The 16,051-nt window shown below is 35.5% G+C and overlaps 1 protein-coding gene across 2 annotated transcripts in view; it reads left to right on the top strand.

Annotated features, from left to right (window-relative positions):
• Positions 1-16,051, top strand: part of ATP6V1C1 (ATPase H+ transporting V1 subunit C1) — a 91,373-nt gene that overhangs the window by 55,137 nt on the left and 20,185 nt on the right. For both annotated transcript variants that reach the window (XM_033202863.1, XM_033202862.1), the window contains exons 2-6: positions 3,861-4,031; positions 5,389-5,456; positions 11,312-11,397; positions 13,449-13,543; positions 15,123-15,214. In XM_033202863.1, the coding sequence (XP_033058754.1) occupies positions 3,900-4,031; positions 5,389-5,456; positions 11,312-11,397; positions 13,449-13,543; positions 15,123-15,214 (473 nt within the window). In that variant the 5' untranslated portion in view covers positions 3,861-3,899. The remainder of the gene's footprint in view (positions 1-3,860; positions 4,032-5,388; positions 5,457-11,311; positions 11,398-13,448; positions 13,544-15,122; positions 15,215-16,051) is intronic.

Here is a 16,051-nt window from a genome sequence, read left to right on the forward strand (position 1 = left end):
ACTACTTGCATAAAATTATTATAACAAAATCTCAATTTTCTAGAAACCACGATCACTTAGAAGATCTGGATTACTAAAAGAGGTTTAAAGCTGCTATTAGATTTTCTAATAACTGAAAATGTTAAAGTTCAAGATAGTTTGTGCTAAAAAAGCTAGATTGGGTAAGTGCAAGAGTATTAACTGGAAGAAACCAGAGATAGGTGGTGAGGTGATCCAGGTGTTGCGAAGAACAGAGATAGGATGACAAGAGGGCAGGAGATAGGTCCACGAGATTTCAGCAGGAATTTATTTTTAAAAGCAACTTCTTGAGATAGGTTCTGGAATTAGTATAGGTATAGCCTGAGCCTTGCAACATTATGCAGTTAGATTGTCGAACATATTGACCCCCAAATACTTTTTTAAATTGATTTTTTAAAAATAAAAATAATTAAAAAAAAAATAGAGACAGGGTCTCGCTATGTTGACCAGGCTGATCTTGAACTCCTGAGGTCAAGTGATCCTCCTGTCAGGATCCAAAAATACTTTTAAAACAAATCCTAAACTCTAAAAGCATTGTCTACAATGTATTATACTTGGTCATAAGAAGATATAAACAGACTAGTAAGCATTTCTACTAGGTGTAAAACAAAAAGGTTGTACTTTGAGGATTAATTTGGTATCTAGATTATTCTCTGAATATCCCCTTTTAAAGTTCACTAAAATTTTATTTTTAATAAATTTGCTCTGCAATGTTATGTTTGAACTTGTGAATTAAATACATTCTTGTAACAATTTTAAAAATATTTAGTTTTGAAGTATTTCAGATATACAGAAAAATTTTAATACTGCAATTAATGACATCCATGCAGATTTAGCAAGTATTAACATTTTGCTATATTTGCTCAATTTTTTTAATGAAATCTTACAAAACTAAAGCTCCTTTCTCCTATGCATATTTTAGTATTTTCTGTAAGTGTATATAACTCTGAACAATATATACTATTGTGTGTTTTTCAGTTGTGGAAATAGAAACTTACTCTGCTGGTAGGAACTTAAGTTGGTGGAGGCTTTGGAGAACAGTTTGGCAATACCCAAAAGAGTTGGCAGTGGTCTGTGTCAGTTGTCTCATGCTGCACAACAAACAACCGCAAAACTTACTGGCTTAAAACAGTGATTTCTTATTTCTCCTAATTCTGTGAGTTGCTGGGGTAGTCCCTCTGCTTGTTTTACCTGGACTCATTGATGCAGCTGCATTCAGCTGGGAGATTGGCTGGGCTGGAGGGCTCATAATGGCCTCAGTCACATGTCTGGTGGTTCATGCTGGTTGTTGGTTCTCTACATGTGGCCTTATCACTTGCAGTAGGCTAAACTGGCTTCCTTATGTGGTAGTCTGAGGGCAGTGGTCCAAGACACAAGACCTCTTGACGTCTGAGCCCTGAACTTGCATAGTGTGGCTTCCATATGTTTTGTTGGTCAAACCAAGTCACCAGCTCCACCTTTTGATGGAAGGAGTGGCAAAGTCACACTGCATAGAAGCATGGAAAGACATGTCGCCACTATCTTTGAAGACATATCCTGTAACTCAGCTATTTTACTTTTATCCCAGACAAAATCTTTCATAGATAGAGACATGTACCTATTGTTCACAGCAGAATTGTTTATAATAGCAAAAAAGTAAAAACAATTTAACAGCCATTCCAGGAAGAAGCAGATAATAAATTTTAGTTTATTCATATGATAGAATATCATATATCAATTAAAATTAATGATCACTGGATAATTCTAAAAATAGGTTGAACGAAAAAATCAGGTTGGAAAAGAGTATGGTAGTATAATAGCCTTCAAGTTCAGTATTTGAAGTTTCTCGGGTAGGCTAATGAAGATTTTGCTTTTGCTTCTGTTTTGAAATCAAAACTGATCTTTGGATGGTCTCATTAGAGCGTGGGGATCATGAGTAGCTTCCAGCCTTGGATGGCCAGTTCAGCTGTGCTGTTCTCTGACCAGACTGGCTGTCACTAAAAAGCTTGTGTTTAACTTCTTGGCCATTTGGGAAAGTGTAGCTCTTTCATTTGAGAAGGTGTAGGGAGAGCTGATAAAGGTTTAACTTCATCAGTAATGTCAGAAAAGTCCGCGTACAGTACAGTTTCTTTTTAAATTTTTTTTTTTCTAGAATATGGTTTCTGAACATATTCATTTAATACCACTGTCTACATCTGTACTGAGTTTAACCTTCATTTCTTACCTGTAAATGGGAAGCATGATATTTACCTCGTAGAGGTGTTGGGAAGATGAATTGAGCTAATAATGCATTTAGAGCAGTACCTTTTATATGGTAGATCCTCTATAAACAGTAGTTAGAAAAATTAACAAGTATATAGGATGACATCTATGTTAAGTTCACTTTCAATCGTATTGTAATGAGTAGGTAGTATTGATTACCTAATCATAGGTACTTTAATTAAAATGGACTACTGTAATTATGAAAGTCCATTATGATTAACTATAATACTTTACATTTTAAAGGAAAGTTACATTTACAGACTTTTTTCACCTTAATTATCTGATTTTGTTCTCAGGACAACTTCGTAAGATAGTTATATTCAATTTAGAGACATTAAATATTAGTTTCAGGAGGGATTAAATAAGCAGTGTTAGCAGAAAGCTTATGTTGGTTCTCATGAAGGCACATTAAAATGGGAATAATGGTACCAAAATACTTTGATTTTTTCACTTGTGTTTATGTGCTTTACCTACCTAGATTCTGAATAGTTTTGTCTCTGTACTTTTTTCATCCTTCTGTGTGTGTGGGAAGGGGAAGGAGGAGGAGGAGGAAAATAGATTGTAGAGAGGGTTAAGTGAATCTTAATGGGACTCTTTGGAAAGGGAGATCTGCAGCCTGCCTCTCAGATCCAAAAATGTTACATTAACGCCACCCTCCCAACTCCCTATATTTTAAAATAGCCAAGCAGATTGGCAAGTTTTATTTGTTTTTTTTTTTTTCCCCCAAATTTGTAAATGTGCAATGGCAACTAAGTGTATGCATCAAAGATTTGAGGAGATTTCTCTAGATTGACTGTGGATTAGAATTAGCCACCAAATTTACCAGCCTTGTAGGATTTGCTAAGCCAATGTGACAAATTTATTTGGTGACTGCTGTTTATAAATGCATTGATTCAATTAAATTCTTTCTTCAAGATAAAAGTTATGCTTTTTTTTTTTAATTTCCTTTTTTTGGTTGTAAGCTTTAAAAGTTTGAGATAGATTGCGTGCGGTGGATCACTTGAGGCCAGGAGTTTAAGACCAGCCTGGCCAACATGGCAAAAACCTGTCTCTACTAAAAATACAAAAATTAACTGAGCGTGGTGATGCATGGCTGTAATCCCAGCTACTCGGGAGACTGAGGCATAAAAATCACTTGAACCTGGGAGACAGAGGTTGCAGTGAGCCCAGATTGTCCCACTGCACTCCAGCTTGGACGACAGAGTGAGACACTGTCTCAAAAAAAAAAAAAGTTTAAGAGAAACCTATAAATTTGTAACTCTCTACCTTTTTGGTTGAAGGAAACTATTGGTGGCTGGTATTTTGGGTAATCTCACTTCTCAACTAACTCCCATTAAGAATGTTTTATAATGAAAAAAAGTAGGTACTTCACATACTAGGTTTTTATCACCTCACTTTCCTGATATCATAAATAAATCATTTTTTTCACCATTTATATAGATTTACTTCGAGGTAGGTAAATTTCACTTTGCTTGAGATCATATGCCAATATTAGATTAGTTTTGAAACAGGTTATATGTTATAACGTCTCCTGTGACTCTGAAAGACTTTAGAAACAAATGATTTTAAATGTATTTCTTTTGTTTTGTTTTACATTTCAGAATCTCTCTTGATTTTTGAGGAAATACCCAGTAACAAACATGACTGAGTTCTGGCTTATATCTGCTCCTGGGGAGAAAACCTGTCAGCAAACATGGGAGAAATTGCATGCGGCAACTTCAAAGAACAATAATCTTGCTGTGACTTCCAAGTTCAATATTCCTGACTTAAAGGTGAAGCTGCACTGTGCAGAATTGCATATGAGTTCATCATCCAGGGGAGGGCCAGTTCTCTCTGTTAGTGGAAATGAGATACCCAGGTTCCTTCCAAAGAAAACCTCCTCTCCAGCCATTGGCATGATTTACAATGTATCTTTGAAATACCGGAAGTAAACTACCAAATTGAAATAACGTCTCTCCACTTAGGCTTTTTGTGCTCTTCTAAATTGCAATGAAAAATCTTATGAAAATGTTTGATGTATTACATTCACAAATAACGATTTTCAGAAATTAAAACTCTTAGTAGTATATATTCTTAAATATCATAGTGAAGTTGTTAATAAATTTATATTACACTGATTCTTACATTGTAAGTGTGTTACCATAGCACCTACTTAATCATACTTGACAAATCTAACCCAGTTATTTAATCTGGTTAATCTATTTAAGATTTACTGTATTAAAGATTAGTAATCTAGCAACATCAAAGTGAAGCAGGTATCCAGTAATCAGTTGATGGAACATTTGTAAAGAATGGAAAAGATCATGATACTGACATTTTGCTAGTTAACTGAATGAGGGAGTCGTAGGCAACATTCATTTAAGAAATATTTAAAATGACTGATTCTTGGTGGGGTGCGGTGGGGCCTGTAAACCCAGCACTTTTGGGAGACTGAGGTAAGCTGATCTCCTGAGGTCAGGATTTTGAGACCAGCCTGGCCAACATGGTGAAACCCAGTCTCTACTGAAAATACAAAAATTAGCCAGATGTGGTGGCAGGCGTCTGTAATCCCAGCTACTTGGGAGGCTTGAGGCAGAAGAATCGCTTGAATCCAGGAGGCGGAGGTTGCAGTGAGCAAGATCACCACACTCCAGCCTGGGTGACAGAGCGAGACTCCGTCTCAAAACTATAAATAAATAAATAAATACACTAAAATGACCGATTCTTAATATTTTTGGAGTTACGGATACCTTTGAGGCAGGACGTTTCCTCCAAAACGTACTCGCTGTGCACAGTTTTGCATGCCAATTTAATTACAGACCCTCTAGCACACATCTGTGGACCTCCTACTTGAGAGCCTGTGTTGTAAACTAAGATTTCAGATGATCCAGTGTCATTGAATAGTACAAGCACAGACCTGTCTTTGAGGAGTCTTCAAGTCTTAAGTGGTGCTTGTACCCATGAATTAAAGGATTATCTTGTACATATAAATAGCTTTGAAATGTCTGGCAAACATCTTTTAACATACTTACACATTATGAAATCAAATAGGGAGAATTTAAGATTTACAAGAACTTTAGGTCAAGATGTATCAGCTTGTATTTTTAAAAAAGGATGCCAGCTAAATAACAGAATATATTTTCTTTTTAGGTTGGCACGCTGGATGTCTTGGTTGGCTTGTCAGATGAACTGGCTAAACTGGATGCATTTGTAGAAGGGTAATGTACTTACATGCATGGAGTAGAGCAAAATGGGAGACACTGTTAACAGGCTCCGTGGACACTGGGTTTATTATCACATGTGTACTCTGCTTACTGGAATGGTTTTAGAAAACGATGACTTTTTTCCTTTTGTATATCAATTTTATGAAGGTACAATTTACATACTATAAAATGCACCTGTTTGAAATATGAAAATGCTGATTCTCTTTTTACTATCTTTATTGGGATATAGTTTACATGCCGTGCATTTCACCTATTACAGGTGTACGATTCAATGATTCTTAGTGTATTCAGACTTGTGTAACCATTGCCACGGTCAATTTTAAATATTTCATCATCCTCTATTCCTATTCCCAGGAGCAGTCACTTCCTGTCCCCACCACCCACAAATTGTTCTGCCACTATAGATTTGCTTGGTCTGGACATTTCTTGTAAATGGAATACAATACATGGTCTTTTGTGACTGTCTTCTTTTGCTTAGCATAATGTTTTGAAGTTTATTCAAGCTGTTGCATGTATCAGTATTTCATTTCTTTTTATTACTAAATAATATTCCACTATATATGTGTACACACACTTATCACATTAATCCATTCATCAGTTGATGGACATTTCTTTTGCTTCCACTTTTTGGCTTATAAGAATAATGCCGCTGTGCACATTTGTGTACAAGTTTGTGTTCTTAAATATCTTCATTTTTCTTGGGTTTGTACCTAAGAGTGGAATTTCTGGGTCATATGGTAACTCTGTGTTTCACTTTTTGAGGAACTGACCAACTGTTTCCCAGAGTGGCTGCACCATTTAATATTCCTGCCAGCAGTGTATGAAGATTCTCATTTCTCTACATCCTTGCCAGCACTTGTTACTATTTGTCTTTTTGATTATAGCCATCCCAGGGGGTATGAGATAATACCTCATTTAAAAAAATTTGCATTTCCCTGTTGACTGATGTGATGTGATGTATTGAGTATCTTTTCATGTGCTTTTTGGCCATTTGTTTTTCTTCCTTGGAGAAATGTCTATTCAGATCCTTTGCCCATTTTTAATTGGCTTATCTTTCTGTTATTGAATTGTAAGAGTTCTTTATACAGAATATGCTAGATATAAATCCCCTCTCAGATATAACTTGCAAATATTGTCTCTTATTCTGTGAATTGTCTACATTTTCTTTTTTTTTTCTTGAGACAGTCTCGCTCTGTCAACCAGGTTGGAGTGCAGTGGCGAGATCTCGGCTCACTGCAGCCTCCGCCTCCTGGGTTCAGACGATTTTCCTGCTTCAGCCTCCCGAGTAGCTGAGATTACAGGTGCCTGCCACAACACACAGCTTAGTTTTGTATTTTTAGTAGAGACGGGATTTCACCATGTTGGACAGGCTGGTCTCGAACTCCTGACATGATGCACCTGCCTCAGCCTCCCAAAGTGCTGGGATTACAGGCATGAGCCGCCGTGCCTGGCTATGTCTTCATTTTCTTGATTGTGTCCTGTGAAGCACGAAAGTTTTAAATTTTGATGAAGTCCAATTTATTTTTTTTTTTTGTTGCTTGTGTTTGTGGCATTGTGTCTAAGACACCATTGTCTAATCCAGGGTCGTGTCGTTTTATGTCTATGTTTCCTTCTAAGAGATTTACAATTTTAGCTTTCACATTGAGGTCTTTGATTCATTTTGAGTTAAGTTTTATTTATGTTGTGAGGTAAGGGTCCAACTTGATTCTTTTGAATGTGAATATCTAGTTGTCCCAGCACCATTTGTTGAAAAGACTGTTTTTTCCCACTGAATTGTCCTGGAACCCTTACTGAAAATCAATTGAACGTAATATGAGGGTTTATTTCTGGACTCTCAGTTCTGTTTCATTGATCTATGTTTCTCTCCTATGCCAGTACCACATTGCCTTGATTATTGTAGCTTTGTAGTAAGTTTTAAAATCAGAAAGTATGAATTCTCCTTTTTTTTTTTTTTTTTCAAGATTGGCTATTCTGGGTTCTTTGTCTTTTTGTATGAATTTTAGGATCACAGTGTCAAATTTCTGCATATAAGTCAGCTGGAATTTTGATGAGGATAGTGTTGAATCTATGTATCAATTTGGGGAATGGTATCATCCTAACATTATTGTCTTTGATCCATGAACATGGGATATTACTCCATTTATTTGAAGATGGTTATGCTTTCGTCTTCAAAATTCAGTTGGAAGAATTTTTCTAAACTGCAGTTTTTATTACTTTTGAAATTCAGGTACATGTATATTTGAGCTGAAAATGGTTATAGGCTGTTTGATAGCTGCATTTTGATTAGTTGGCAGAATCAATCTACCGTTCCTTCAACTCTGGGGATACAAAGCTTTTATCTTAGAGTTTAGATACATAGGTGTAATTTGTAAAATACAGAATTTGGAGAATCTTAGAAATGTACATTTGATAGAAGCTTTAAGGGAATAATAGGCTTGGATAGGAGGAAATTTTTTTGTGAAATCTATATGGAAGATTTTCTCATTTCTGCTGTTAAAATGCTTTTCTGAATTGATAGAACCACCTCAAAGTGACGCTGTGGCAATAGAGACTGAGGTCAGGGTTGCAGAGAGAGAGAGATCTTTTAACATAACACCATGTAGTGAGGAAGTAAACAGATCTAAGGATGTATTGATGGTCTTTAATATTGGAATCAAGAAGGCCACTTAGCAGACAGTTTCACAGTAGATTAGTTAAGAGATAGTAAAAGCTCAATTGGGACCAGACACTTGGTCATTAGAATGGAAAAGAGAAGATGAAAGGAAAAGCAACTTTTAGGATTATAATTCCATATATTCATATAGAGCAAATGAGTATTATGAATTATTATACATATAGTGAAAATAATTATGATACACTCAAAGCACGAACTGATGGAAAGAATAGTCTCTTGGTTTCTTGCTTACACATTTTTAATTGAGAAAAAAATTTGAGGGAACTTTTTTTTTAGTTGTCATCCCTGGAGTGAGTCTTCCCTGAGGTCTCATCTACCTCATTACAGTTCCAAGTTATGACAACCAAAGAGACACTGAGAAAGGAGGCCCCTGAGAATATAATTATTAACATTTATTTGTACCCATGTCAGTCACCTTGATGGCTTTATAGTTCTTTCTTTAAATTGTTAATGGGATGTACTGAATATAATTTAAAGTTTGCCCAGATTTTAAATTTTATTTATTTATTTTTTTAGAGACAGGGTCTTGGTGTCACCCAGGCTGGAGTGCAGTGGCGCAATCATAGCTCATTGCATCCTTGAACTCCTGGGCTCAAGCAATCCTTTTACCTCAGTTTCCTGAATAGCTAAGACTATAGGCTTGCACCACCACATCCAGCTAATATTTTTATTTTTATTTTTGTGGAGACAGGGTCTCACTATGTTGTCCAGGCTGGTCTCAAACTCTTGGCCTCAAGTGATCCTCCCACCTCAGCCTCCCAAAGTGCTGAGATTACAGGCATGAGTCACTGCACCCAGCTGGCTCATTTTTTAGGGAATTTTTAGATTTTTTAGGGAAGGAATCTGAAAAGTATTAAGGGCAAATGTAGTTAGTTTGGTGAGTAGAATTTAAAGTTACCTGTGCAGTGTGTCAGCTGTTCTTTTCTGCATTGTTCCACAGGCGCATCTTCTTCAGTCCTCCTGAAAGATACGAGGAATTTAAAAATCATGTTGTTGTTAGACTTTGGTAGTGTTGACAGATGATAGCTTAATGACTTAAATGCTCCAAGTGTTAAAGTCCAAACATTATAGAATATGGTATATGTGGTAAATCATAGTTTATACTTTCTTAAAAATGTAATCATTGGAGCAGATATTTTTGAGGTGACATTTTGTACATTGACACAGATCCTCTTGTAAATAGGCTTAGGGAGATCTCGAAGTTGTGGGTTATGCGACGTTAAGTTTATAAATTTGACACCAGATGATTCTACACGCTGAAGTACTTCTGTGGGTAAACATGCAACATTTTAGAATGTTCATAGCAAATGGTTCTGTTTACAAGATGCTTGTCAAATTTTATGAGAATGATTTGTCTCTTTTGAAGGAATGGGTGAATTTTGGAGACATAGGCAAATGTATGTACAAACCTCAAGTTAAACATGTTGAAGACTTATGACTTACATCATTATTTCTGAAATTGTTCTAATTTTTAGGTTTGAGACCACTCAGCATAGGATTATCATTTAAATTTAGCTCTTCTATCACCTTTCCTGGCCCGTATTGGCCCTTGTTTAAACTGTCAACACACCACGCTCTGTGGCTCACACCTGTAATCCCTCCTGCTCGAGGGGCCAAGGCAAGAGGATCATTTGAGCCCAGATGTTCAAAGCTGCAATGCACTATAATGGCACCACTGCACTCCAACATGGGCAACAGAGCGAGACTGTTTCTTAAAAAAATACATATGTGTGTGTGTGTGTGTGTGTGTGTGTGTGTATACATATATATATATGTTTTAAGAAAAAAATAAAACCGTTACAGGAATTTCTTAATTTGTCTTCCAGTTTCCCCTCCTAGCTGTTGAGCATATAGTCATCAGAATACTTGTCCTGAGCCCTGTTTCAACTGTGTTACGTCCCTGTCTAGAGTGTGACTTCACAGGCTATATATCTACAATCTGGCATCCCACTTTCCTAGCCTAAGCTCCCCTCCCTACTTCTCAGCCTGCTGCTCCCATCAGTCTGGACTCCTCACCATTCTCTGGATGCCTACTGCTTTTCCACCTCTCATCTTGACTCACATTATGCCCCATGGCAAGAATATGCTTTCTTCCCAGGTAATCATCCTTGTAAAACCATTTCTGTCCTTCATTGCCCTGCTCATGAGCCTTTGGGCTTTCTTGACTACAGTAGCTGCAAGTGATCCCTTTTCCCTTTATCTCTCTCTGTCTGCAACCTGGCAATCTCAGCTGGCACTGACCTCAGATTGCTTTATATTTAGTAATTTATATATTTGTGTATCTTTCCAATGAGATTTTAAGCAATGTGTGAAGGTAGTGATTTTGTCTTGTGTGATTCTGAATCCCACCCAGGGCCTAGAGACAGAGATGGAATGAGGAAGAGAACGCTGGACTCCAAAGTCAGGACAATGTGTTTCTAGTCACATCTTTGACATTTAACTGGTCTTGTGACTTTGGATAAGTCACTTATTCTTTTATACCTCAGTGTGAATGAAGGAAAGAATTGACAAGGTCATATGTAGGTGCCTTGGTTTAGGTTGGTGCAAAAGTAATGGAGTTTTTGCCATTTTTTTGTTTCTAAAGTAATGGCCAGAACCACAATTACTTTTGCACCAACCTAATAGTTTTGGCATTATGACTTCCTCTATAGCATAGCTCCTTGTAGATAGTAGATGCTCAATAAACAATTAATTAATAATGTAGGACCTAATTTTTCATCATGACTATTGCTTACGTTCTCTTGCCTGTAAGATCCCTTTTTTCCTAAGGGAAACCACAGTGTCTTGCATGTCGTAGGAACATGGTGAGTGCTAGTTCTCAGCTGCCTCCTTTGTTCTTGGTCCTTGCATTGTCCAGTTTTTGGCGTATAAATATATGCCTCTTTACAGACTGTTTCTCACTAGCTTCCAACCACTTTCTTTCTAGACTAGTAGACACACTGCATGTAGTCTCCTTAAAACTCTACAGTTACTCAGTTGACTTTTGCATGTAACAAAATCTTGGTCCATTTTATCCTTAAAACATTATAAGGTAAGATCCATTTATTGTATATTATATGGATAGGTATAATGGGAACATATATAGTCAAACTCATGTCTTTATATAATATGTTCATCATATAGAATGCAGTTTAGATCTTTTTCCTGAAAATGGTTAATTTTTTTTCCTCCTCAGAGTGGTTAAGAAAGTGGCTCAATACATGGCTGATGTATTGGAAGATAGTAAAGACAAAGTTCAAGAGAATCTCTTGGCTAATGGAGGTAAGCTAATGCTCATGATTGATCATTATTAACTCATATAAAGTGAATAAGCTACAGAAACAAAAAGTAATGTAAAAAAGTCTATAGAAAAGGACACTAAATACAATAGAAAACCATTAAAGTACAATTATCATTACTGAATTTGGTGATACTTCCAGGTACATCCTGTTCCCTGAAACATAACCCAGTAGAAGACAGTCTTACATAATATATAATATGGCTTATGATATGATGCCAAGTCCCCTGCAAGAGCAGTATTGTAAAGATTAGCCTTAGTTCTTTCCAGCACCTATTTGTTCACTCATTTACAAGTTTCCAAGTTGTATATCTCAGCATTGTTCCAGTTGGATACCTGCTGTCTTATGTAGGTTTTTGTATTTAAAAGTATATAGCTATTAAAGCCTTAGAACAGAAATTATTAGCTTTATTGCAGAATAGTGCCTCCTCCCCAATATGATTTTGGCATTTCTTTACTTAATACCCATAAAATAGCCTACTGACTTCTCTGTGGATAGAAGCCAGTATTTATATAGAGTTTGCTCTATGTAGTAATGACTTTATAAAGATGATTCTGACCCCATTGTTTTCACTTGTACTAGCATTTCTTATTTTCTTACGAAATGTCATTTTAGCATTTTGCTTCATTTAAAATTAAGCCCATCTTTAGGGATATGTCATTATAATAGGAAATAATGAGCTGGGCATGGTGGCTCACGCCTGTAATCCCAGCACATTGGGAGGCTGTGGCAGGAGGATCGCTTGAGTGCAGGAGTTCAAGATAAGCCTGGGCAACGTAGGGAGAGCTTGTCTCTAAAAAACCCAAACAAAAAGAAAGAAAGAAAAAAAAATTACCTGGATATAGTGGCGTATGCCCATAGTCTCAGCTAGTCATTGCTTGAGCTCAGGAGTTCAAGGCTGCAGTGAGCTATGATTGTACCTCTGTACTCTAGCCTGGGTGACAGAGCAAGACCCTGTCTCTTAAAAAAAAAAAAGAAGGAAATAACGCTTTCCTTTCATTCTCTACGGGATCGCCTACTCTGATAAGATTACTATATTTTAAATCCAGTGTTCCTGAAATCTCATTTCTTCTTGCAATTAATAGCTGCTCAATGAATATTTAATCAGTTAAAAATGTAGTAACTTATTCTTGCTCTTTGTTATCAAAGTAATTCTGATGTCATTGTTTACTGTGTCTGTTAATTTGTGTTTTGAGAAGGAACAGAAGGTATATTAGATATTAATAAGTTAATTTGTGTTGTCTTTACTGACCTTCTGTGTATTTTATGAACTAGGGCAGTCAGTCTAGTAGGTGGAATGGTGGTTGACCAAGAGGGGCAGTGCATCTAGATAGAGTTGCTTTCGGAAATACCATCTGTGTTGTTGACTTACTGGTATTATGTAAGGAGATATTGAGAAGAGAAAGATATTTTTATATGAATTACTTTTGTCAATGAGTGCTGCCATAATTGTCCTTGATCCCATTAGGGGTGAAGTCACTTTGATTAATAAACTCCAAGGAATCAGTTGTTGAGTACTTTTTTAGCTCTACATGTTTTCTTCTTTCCATTTGAAAGTGAAAGGGTCCATGTTTTGAAAATTGTTAAAATGTGAACTCCTGGAAACAGTCATCAACATGGTTTTAATAGACAAGTTTATTTTCAGTTTGCTTGGGTAAGTTATCAAAGAAAGAACATTCTTTTGTGAAATTTTACTTATCAAGGAGACAATTTGAAGTAGTTTCTTAATCTTTGTGTGTCTCTCCTATGTATGAAGCATATTAGGAATATGTACATATTTCATTTTTAAAGTAATCAAATTAGAAGGAGCATCTTAATTTGTATTAAATTTTGAGTAAGAAGAAGAGATTACAAGGTAGAAATTTTGATTAATCCATGTTACTTAATATAGTTCACATTTAATCAGGATTCTTCAGAAATGACATCTTTGCTGATTTCCTCAATGCCAATTTCAGCGTTAAAATATATTGCTGTGTAAAAAACTGAACAATTCTATTGCTTCTCTTCAGTAATTAGTTTATTCCCTTATTTCAGTGGACTTGGTTACTTATATAACAAGGTTCCAGTGGGACATGGCCAAATATCCAATCAAGCAGTCCCTGAAAAATATTTCTGAAATAATTGCCAAGGTAAGATAATACTTAAGACAAGTAGGACACATTGATTTATAGTGGCTTTGCTTATTTTATAATTTCACTATGAAATACTTTTTAGGTTTTGATAAGGCAGCTTAGTTATGTGTCACAGAGAGAGGGTGTCCTTACTACAACTTTAGACATTAAAAGATGTTAAAAAGTATAACACTTTCATGTGTAGATTATCTAAGTTGTATACTTAGTTACATAATTAACTTGAATATTATATCAACAGTGTTTAAGAAAGTGTGAAAATTCTGTATTATTTATACAAATTCTAAGGGCATCTGAGATTGTGTAGAATAGGAAATTGGGGTCTATTAAGATTTCTTAGTCGTTCAGGTAGGTGATAGTGGTCACTGAAGTATGTTTGTGTGCATAGTGTACTTGTTCAAACATTAAACCCTATGGGTTCTCTGACCCCTTCCGACTATTTAGTTTTGATCCTCTGCCTGGAAAAATTCCCCTATTCATGTGCCACATAATTTTATGTAGTTTCAGCGAGTACATGGACCTTGAAGCCGATGCATGAACTCACCAAGAACTCCTTTTATATTGAGAAATCCTTGAACTTGAGAAGAAATGTAAAAGTCTGTTTTTTCCCCCAAGATCTGTTTGTGGAATAAAAGTCTTAACAGTAACTATAATGAGACAAATAGACAAGGACCTGTTAATTGTTTGCCAGCATTCTTATTGACCTGGCTGGGGCAAGAAGTGTAGTTTAAATTATTGGACAGACTTTCCTTTGCTCCCAACTTTAGTTATGCAGTGTGTTACATAGTTAAATGTAAATAAATAGACTATCAAAGATTTTAACTAAAGTCATCATAAAATTTGATGACTATAGTTTAAGAAACTATTATTTACATTATTTGATAATATAAAGTGGTGTTCTTACTGTGACTGAGCCTTATTTTCTGGATCCTTAAGGATTAGATCATTTGCTTCCTGATGCTGCTGTAGATAGGGAAGCAGGCTTAGAGACGTGAAGTGACTTATCCTCGTGCTACACAGCTAATAATGCTAGAACTATGTTAAAGTCAGTTCTTCAAATATTGTTTACTTCACATTTTCTCCCTATGTAGTTAGTTTAGTATTCTATTCGTTTGGAAAAGCAGCTTTTGTAACATTTATGAATAAATTCAACTATAATTTTAATTTCATAGAAAAATATTCTATGTAATAGTGATGTTTGCAATAATTAAAAGTCTTCATGTAATTTAGTTTATTTTGGAAAATATCCTTCGGTCTTGTGAATTGAAGCCTTGTAATTAGTAATCTCCAAACCCAGTAGCCTAGATTCCATTTCCATGGTTTAAGAAGTAATATAATAATTAAAATACGTGTGGACTGAAACATTATTTTTAGTAGAAAAGATTTATGTGGAAATTATATTAAAAATGAAGTAGACTGTTTTTTAAATGATCTCCTAAAGTCGTGCTTTTAAAATAATAGAATATGCTTACACTAGAAACTAGTGGGTTTTTTTGTAGAAGTTAAAGTTTAGCTACTTTGTTAGTATTAGTAGAGGCAGATTTAGGAAAATTTCGTCTATTTTTCTTCTTTTTCGAAGGGAGTTACTCAGATTGATAATGACCTGAAATCTCGAGCATCTGCATACAATAACCTGAAAGGAAATCTTCAGAATTTGGAACGAAAGAATGCGTAAGCAGATCAAGTATATTTGAGTATTAAGAACTCGGGAAGCACACTAGCATACACCGAAGGAGATATTTTTGGGATTTAGTTAGTTTCAGTTTATGTTGTTTCTGTAATCAAAATGGTATTTCTTTTACTTCATGGAGAAAAGCTCACTAAGGTAAGTTTATAGAATTCAGACTAATCAAAACAGATGTGAGGCTGATTTATTATACTTGTTTTATAAATAATACTTGTGAACTGGGTCCTGGCTTATCCCCTTATCCATTTGATATTTCACTGAAAAATAGTCTAAAATTAATTGTTTTAAATGAAATCATAGTTTAACTGCATAGTAATTACCTATCGCTTAACTATAGAATAATCCTTCTATGATGTAACAATTATTCTCTTATCTGTTTTCAGAGTTTAGGTTTTTCACTCATTAGGATTTTAAAAACAGGACTGAATTGTTTTGGTTGATCCCCTCGTACTATGACTACTACAAGTGCAGCTTTAAGCATGAAAGTATTCAAGTTGTGCCTTCATATCCTAGAGGGAAAGTTGGTTGGATACTATGAGTGATACAAACAGGGCAAGACATATTTATTATAGCAAAGTGATTACTGGAAGGCAAATGAAGACTGATTTGAAAGAGTTAATTATTGGGTTAGCTACCAAAATTGCCTGGTATCAGATGATACCCAAGGGAGGGAAGAACACCGAAGGTGTTGTGCTTAGATGACATAATTTCATAATTATATGATAGAATAGACTTTAATTGATATCTAATGAGTAGATAGCACTTTTCCAGTCAAGATATTATATATGTAGACAAGAGAAGAGCTGAATTATAATAATTAA

This window comes from Trachypithecus francoisi, unplaced genomic scaffold (assembly GCF_009764315.1).
Source record: "Trachypithecus francoisi isolate TF-2019V2 unplaced genomic scaffold, Tfra_2.0 Lachesis_group7, whole genome shotgun sequence".
Classification (NCBI taxonomy): Eukaryota; Metazoa; Chordata; class Mammalia; order Primates; family Cercopithecidae; genus Trachypithecus; species Trachypithecus francoisi.